At 44.2% G+C, this 8,006-nt stretch overlaps 1 protein-coding gene across 1 annotated transcript; it reads left to right on the forward strand.

Moving 5' to 3' along the window:
- The first annotated feature begins 3,492 nt into the window (after positions 1-3,492).
- HAPSTR2 (HUWE1 associated protein modifying stress responses 2) lies at positions 3,493-5,322 on the forward strand. The gene has a single exon (XM_002720525.5). It carries the CDS (start codon positions 4,165-4,167, stop codon positions 4,984-4,986), a length of 822 nt encoding a protein of 273 aa, XP_002720571.1. The 5' UTR covers positions 3,493-4,164; the 3' UTR covers positions 4,987-5,322.
- The last annotated feature ends 2,684 nt before the right edge of the window (positions 5,323-8,006 follow it).

The following is an 8,006-nucleotide window of genomic DNA, read 5'->3' on the forward strand; positions in this document are numbered from 1 at the left end:
ATAACCCTTAACCACTTAGAGAGTCCCAAACTAAGTTTGAAAGGAAATAACAAGCCTTATTAAAAATTAGAAATATTTCTTTCTTACTTTATATAGTCTACTGGTGTCACTTAACTGAAACTCCTTAGTCTGTGACCTTGAGAAACCTAGTGGCTAATTTGAAGCAGTAGAGTAATGAAGGGCATCCCCTCCACCACTACCCAAAAAGAGAAGCAAATATCCTAACAGGTAAGTGTTTTCATAATTTGGCAGATGGTGATTGAAGCAAAGGCAATTCAAAAAGGGGGGGGGGGGTAATGCAAAAGCAATAATTTTGAATGTTTGACATTTGTTTTGAAACTACCTTACTACCCTATACCCTTTACCATCTGTCTGTTATCCCTCCCAACACCCACCTCTGTCTTCCCACAGGGCTCCATTGTCTGCAGTTCCTGTTTCTCAGGGGCGGAGCTGTGGGAGGCAGCCATGGGTGCCATAATAGGCACCTGCGGCCAGCACAATGGGCTGTGGGTGCTTGTGGGAGAGACAGATTGATGTATTGTGCATGGGGGAGGAGGGCTGTCACTTGAATCCATGTGAACCCAGGCTTTAGGGGCAAGGGAGATTGACAGCTTTTGTAGGTTGCATTTCTTTTTCAAAGCTTGGCTTTAATAGACAGTAAGTTTGGGGCCCCAGGCTTTCACTCCCATAATTCTAACAGGGCAATCACGAGCATTCAGCATTTCTTTTTACCCCCCTTGTTACGCATTAAATGATTTCAGTAAAGGAATGTGCAGCATTAATTAGAATTTGTTAGCAGATACCAAGGGGAAAAGTTTCTTCACAACAACTATAGGAGGTGTCATTTGTACAAAGACTTTCTTGTTTTCTTTCCCCATTACATTATCACTGCAATATGTAAGGTAGTGGTTCTTTTCATTTAAATTAAGTGGAAAGCTACTAAATCTTGTTTTATTCTCCAAAAAGAATAAGGTCCTTAACACTTATCTTTTAACTTCTTTCATTTCCTAAGGTTGGTGTTTACTTTTGCTTTCAGTCCCACCCTTTTACTGATCTGTGTAGTTGTGTATCCAGTTTTGTGTACCATTTAGCTCTTACAATTACAGGCAACTCACTGTACTAGTATATAAAGATTGTTTCCAGGTGAAAATAGCTACCATTGACAACACTGATCCCTTTTTGGTAATGGTACATTGAGGAATATTAAAAATTAGACTTCCTTAGGTTTACATCCTAAACTTATTTTCTAAAACTGCTTTTCCCTACTTGATCTTTAACCTTAGTCATGACATCAGATTTATAGAAGAATGGGGCAGTGGCCAAGGAGTATTTTTTCCTATAGAAAACATTCATAAGCCGTGTCAATTTTTTAAACTTTAAAAGCCACCCCTGCCCCACAAAGATAATGTCATTTCCTTATAGCTAGTAAAAATGATCTTTTTTGTATCTATTTTGTATTGCCTTTTTTACTCCTGAAATTTTAGACTTATATAGGAACAAAATTAATTTCAAATAGCATATCTTGTAAACACACTCTATGATCTGTGGAATTGATAAACTACTATTAAAATTTTTATTTGATTTTTATAACATCTCATATAAAATCACTTATTCAGTGGAAGGAGTTGGAGGCTAATTGAATTAGAATTTTTCCCATTTAATTGTTTTACTTAAATGTGTTAAGGGCAACAGTGAAAAATATTGATTAACTCTACCATTATTTCTGAGAAAGAATATATTCCCACACAGTTGTCTGGCTCTGTCTATAATAGTAATTTGGTGCAATGGTTTTAAAAGTAGTGGGGTGATAATAATTAGGGTGTGCGACAGAAATTTCAATGCTGGATTCAACATTTCGCCATGCAGGGCATGGAAATTGCCGACTGGGGGCTAGTCAGCTCTAAATACTAATTAACTAATTAATCAGGTGCTGAAACCAACTGAATGGAGGATACCAGCCAGATCACTCCAGCCCAAGCAGAGAGTTATGCTCTTTAAAAGACAGAACAGTCTTTCTTCTTGGTTTTTAACCCAATCAAAAATGAAGAAAGAAAGTAGGATATGGTATCCTACTGACACTCATTTAGGTCCAAGCCTTTTATTTAGAGAAAATAAAATAAAAGCATATGCCTATGATTAAAAAAAAAAAACGGTGAGGCATCATGTGCAGGGCAACCCTCACAGCTTTGGCAAACAGGCTAATTCCTTGGCCATGAAGTATTTCAGGTCTAGTGGTGAGACAGGGGTTGAGAAAGGGGGCCTCTGCTTTCTTGAAGTTTCCTTCTAGAATATTTTTAGTATAGGTTAATGAGAAACATATCTCTCATTTTGGGCTGATCTTTAGTCTTTTGCCTCATCCTTCGTTTATGTAAATGAGAAGAGTCCAATTACACATTTGGAAAAAGGGTTTAATGAATCGTGAAAAAGCCCCGTTTGCAGAGAAAGGGTACAATCCCCTCTTCTTCTTCTTCTTCTCTTTTAAATTTAACTTGGAAACATGTGTTTCTTTTAAGGAAGATGATAAAGCTTAATTATTAGATAATTTTACTTTATGCACTAATTTTCTTGGGAATTTTTAAAGATTTTGCTTGAAGATTTGGCTTTATCTTTGTAACTCTTTCTGGATACTTGACTAATATTCTAAATGTTCCCCCCAAATTAAACACTCCTTACATGTTAATTTCTACCATTTTGATATTATTCTTAGGTCAGTATGAATTTTTCTTCTTTTAACAGTTTGCTCTGGAACTGGCTACACTGAGAAAGGCTTGCATCTTTCAAAGGATTTGTTATTGAACTTAAAGAACAGACAGTATCATCCCATGCTGCTTTGGCTTAATTTTGGTATTATTATGATGTTTTAAGTAACCAGTTTTTGAGGGGTACTGTTATTCAGGTAACTTTTTTGTCTTTTTTTTTTCCCAAAAGGTACTGAATTTTATACTAGAGCAGAATCTCGCGTATGAGCTTTCTTTTTGTCTTTTCTTTTCCTTCATCTTAGAATTTTCAGTAGCTGAGAGTTGACCACACAGAACCCCCACCAGCACCACCACATTTTTAAATGATAAAAACCTTTGCGAGAATGGGGGGTAGTAGGAGAATGAAGATCGTTTCTGACCGTTACTTCTATAATTTGTTAACTATACAACCAGCCCCGAGAGGCGCTTTGCGGGGACAGCAGGCAAGTTCTATATCACGACTGAAAGTGCTTTCCAGAAATCTGTCCAGAAACCTCCTCAGGCATTTGGGGAAACTGAGTCGAAGAAGCAGAGGTCGGAAAAAGGGCGAGCGCATACCCTGATATGATATTTTTTTTCCTTATCAAAATACTTTTTCAGTCCGAGGAAAACACTTTCCTCGGGCACCTGTGTGTGGAGGTCATTTCTGGAGTTCAGACTGCTGCCTATTCATGAGGGCCGCGGTCTTTCCACTCTACCCTCCCGGCCTCCCCGGATCGGCGCCCTGGATGTGATCGACACCATGAAGTTGCCCCATAATCCTCTCTGGCAACATAGGATGTAAAATTTGATCAGCTCATTGGATGAAGCCGACAAGTCCTAAAAATGTGTGAAAAGGGGGCCAAGAGGTAGGCAAGCGCCGCGTTGAGGCAGCGCTCCAGCCGGCCCCCCCTCCAAGTTCTCAGTGCTGCAGCCGCGGCGCGAGCGGGGGCTGGGGCCGGGCTGCGGGCCGTGGCGGTAGCGGCGGTGGTGACTAAGGCTGCGGGGAGGCCGCGGCGCCATGGGGGGGCCGTAGGAGCGCACCGCGGGGCCGGAAGGGGCAGCGCAGCGGCACCAGCGGCTGCGGGGTTATCTCTACGGCAGCAGAGACAGCGACCGCGGCGTTGCCGGGGGCCGGGCCGGCGGGGCGGGGCGGGGCGTACTCCCGGGCCGCGGGCGGCGCGAGCCGTAGCAGTTGGCCTCAGGGCCCTGCCGCCCGCGCGCTCGCCTACCCGCCCGCCAGCGCACGCGGAGGAGGCGGCGGCGGCGGCCGCCGCGGAAGGTGGAGGGGATCTCGGAGCAGGAGGTGAGGTGGACGTGGAAGAGCAAGAGTAGGCGGAGGAGGAGGAGGCGGTAGAGGAGGCGCGCGGCCTGAAGGAGGAGGTGGAGAAGGTGGAGAAGGTGGAGAAGGTGGAGGAGGTGGAGGAGGTGGAGGAGGTGGAGGAGGATGGAGGAGAAGCCGAAGGAGGGCGAGGCCGAGGTCGCGGAGCCCTGGTTGTCTAAGTGGGAGCGCCAGTGCCTGGCCGAGGCCGAGCAGGAAGAGCAGCAGCTCCCCGAGCTGCAGGAGGAGGCGGCCGCCGAGGCGGCAGGGCTGAAGAGCGAGCAGCAGAAGCTGTGGCACCTCTTCCAGATTTCGGCCACTGCTGTGGCTCAGCTCTACAAGGATTCTGGGTGCCCACAGCCAGGACTCTCCGTGTGGGACCCCTTCCAGCATGCGGCCATGGCCGTGACCAGCCTGTACAAAGAGAGCGGGAATGCCCACCGACGAAGTTTTGAGCTAGGCGTCCAGGTTGGCTACCAGCGTCGCATCAGAGATGTGTTGGAGTGGGTGAAAAAGGGCCGAAGCACTATTCGCCGCGAAGATCTGATTAGCTTTCTCTGTGGCAAAGCTCCCCCCGCCCCTGCCCCGCCACGCCCTCCCAGGACGTCCCCGAAGCCGCTCACTGGGGCCGCTGGCCAGGCTGCGGCCACCGAATCCAGCTCATCAGTGGACGTCGACCTACAGCCTTTCCACGAGGCTATAGCCCTACACTGCCTCAGCGGCGCGATGGCGGGAATCAGCATGCGGTCTGGCGCGCCTGGCTCCCCATCTCAAGAGAGTGGTGTCGCCAGCAGTGGCCGCCGAAGAAGTAGCTTCTTTGAGGACGACCTCAACCCAGAAGAAGTTGCCCAACACCTGGACAGTGGGGGGACCCGCAAGCGCACCTCGGCCCGTTGCGGTGATGGCATCACAGACTCCCCAACCTACAAGCGCAACCGAATGGTCTAAAACTGCGTCACTGGTCACCAACCACCACATTGCCTGAGCGCTAAGTCGACCTTCAACACGCTTGTCCGGAGGGTGCCGGAGATCATCTTTCTTCCTTAAGTTAAACAGATTTCTATCAAGTTTGCCGTAAAGAAACTTTAAAAGTATTTCAGAAGAGGCCTCATATGACTCTGACTTCCTAAAAAGTATAATTGTAGCAGAGAACCTCAGATGTCATGTAGTAGTTAACAAGATCACTTACAGCAAAAGTATTCATTCAGGGCTGGAGCCTTGTTAAATTACATTAGCACCTAGCACACTTGCTGGTGCTCAATAAATGTTTGTTGAATGAATAAATGTGATCTTATTTTAAATTCCTAAATGGGAAGGACAGAGTGGGTGTTTACTTGGTGAAAGGAAAATTTATCCTTCCGGTTTTGATTGCTGATTCTAATGGTCTTTGCCAATTCAGTTACATTGCACCGAAATGTAAAACTTGACATCTTTGTGAAATCTGGAGTTTTCCATTTTTACTCCACTGTACCATGCACCTGATTTCTCAAAGAAATTTTGCACGTAATATTTACTAGGCTGTGATTTTCATAATTTGAAAAATAGTGAACAATTTTGGTGATTATGATGGTTGGACTGGTAATACTTGGTACTGAATTAATTCACTGCACTTTTTAGGAAAAAAACAATACTTGAGAGCCTAAGATTGTGTTTCTTAGTGGCCCAGTGGTGCTGCTTTTTCATAGAAATGTAAAAAGTTCCTTTTACTGAGGTTACATCTTTTTGGTGAAGAAGACCAAGTAGAATGAACTTCTGGGTTTTATTTAAGGGTACAATAAGGTAAAATAAGAGTGTCCCTGGTGGCCCAGGGGTGCTCCCTCTTCTTAGGAATTTAGAAAGTTTGTTTTTCTAGGGCTATATCTTTTTGGTGATATCTGTTTTAAAATGCAAGACCTGGAATTCAGAATGAGCTTCTAGATTTTGTTTAAAGGTACATCATAGTAGAACTAAAAGACTATGAGCTTTCTATTAAAAGGACCAACAGTGGAATCCTAGCTCCACAAATTAACTGCATGATTTTGGATACATCACTTAATGTCTGCTGACCTCAGTGTTTCATCTGTAAAATATAACTATGTCATCCAGAAGTCATTGTGAGGATCAAATGAAGTTCATATTTCAATGGTCTAACTCAATGTTTAGCACATAAATGCACTCAGTAAGTGTTCTTTATCTATAAATAGGGGTCAGCATTGTGGTGTAGCAAGTAAAGTGCCACCTGCAATGCCAGCATCCCATATCAGCGCTGGTTTGTGTCCTGCCTGCTCCACTTCTGATCACCTCCCTGTTAATGGCCTGGGAAAAGCAAATGGAAGATAGTGGGGCCCCTGCCACCCATGTGACAGACCCTGATGAAGCTCCTGGCTTTGGCCTGGCCCAGTCCTGGCCATTGTGCCCATCTAGGTAGTGAACCAGCAGATGGAAAATCTGTCTCTACTTCCGTCTCTGTAACTCTGACTTTCAAATAAATTTAAACAATCTTTACATATAAAAGAAAAGCAACTAAAACATTGAAATCCATTATATTTTAGAAAAAGCAACAAAATAGGTCAATTTAGAAATCACCAAATAGAATATCTATGCTTGATCTGGTAACTACTGTTATATAATTTAAACTTGTATAAATAACAAAAGATTGTAAGTGTGTTGAGCTCTGAATACTAGGGCAGCCATGGAGTTCCTGACATTGTCTGAGGGATGCGCTTTGCTACCAGAGTATTGGAAGATCTACCTCTTCTGGCCTGAAAGAACATGGGGAGGGAATTGAGGGTGCAAAGGATTTGGAAGTGACAGTCCTTTAGTCAAAAAATTTCAAGTGGTTTTGAATAAAAGAGTGAAATGGAGTGCAGTGGAAGTGATTAAGGAGATAGAGCAGGTAGAGTTGGGGTGGAGGAGATTACAGAAGGAATGGGGGAATGTTAAAGAGCCACAATTTCCCTCAGAATGTCCCCAAAACTGCTTAATATATTAATAGGTTAATAAAATCTTGCCTTTATGTTCATATTAGGGCATTGTTTCTGCTTCAAAAGCATGGCCTTTGGAGTAGATTTGTAACTGGTCAATTCATTAAAATAAAACAAAGTAACTTCCCTGTTAGAATAAAACGTTGCTATTGCTCTCAAGAAATACTGAAGCATTGTGCTAGGCCCTGAGAATGGACACAGAGAAGCATAAAAACAATCCTTATTCTCAAAGATCACATCCTGCATTGATAGAGAGATCATGTAGGCAAGAAAACACTTCTAACTGTGGGAAAAGCACCCAAGGGCTGTGCAAATTTCAGAGGACAGAGGCACTCCTTGCCAAAATGGTCACAGCTTCTGGGAGAGGTGGTATTTGAACAGGGTTCAGAAAAATGGGTAGGGAGGGAGCAGATACAGGATGCAACAGGGTCAGGTTATCTAGCAAAATTTGAGGCGGAAACAGTGAAGTGGGTCAGGAAGGCAGAGGCCGAAGTATAGAGGGCCTCAGATATCTGATCCGGTACTAGATTCTGTCCAGGAGCAGGAAGTGATTCCACCCAATTGTGCTTTTTAGGAAGATTGATTTGGCAGAATGCCTGCCTGCCTCTAAGTGAGGTTCTGGAGCAGGGGCAGCACAAGGCTATCCCTGTAGGATACTCTTTACCAGGGACATTGCTGTTTGGTTAATCCAGGCTAGGAAAATGTTTAGGTTGGCAGAGCTTTCCCTGGGAAGCCTGTGTTCACACCACAAGATGTACAAGTTTGGAAACACCTCCAGTGTGATCTGTGGTGCTTCATGTAGGTGAGAAAGCCTTCACTTCCAGCTGCAGTATCTCTTGAAGGGACAGTCTTGAAGAAGAAAACAAAGGGGCCATGAATTTTTTTTTTTTTAAGAATTTCCTACTTCCTCTGCTGGAGAGCCCTTCTTCAATGGAATCATTGGGGACACTCTGCCTATAGAATTCACTGAGAAAATACAGCAATTGTAACAGGTGGGTGAGGAGA

This window comes from Oryctolagus cuniculus, chromosome X, assembly GCF_051225735.1.
Source record: "Oryctolagus cuniculus isolate XC-2025 breed Fujian yellow rabbit chromosome X, ASM5122573v1, whole genome shotgun sequence".
Lineage (NCBI taxonomy): Eukaryota > Metazoa > Chordata > Mammalia > Lagomorpha > Leporidae > Oryctolagus > Oryctolagus cuniculus.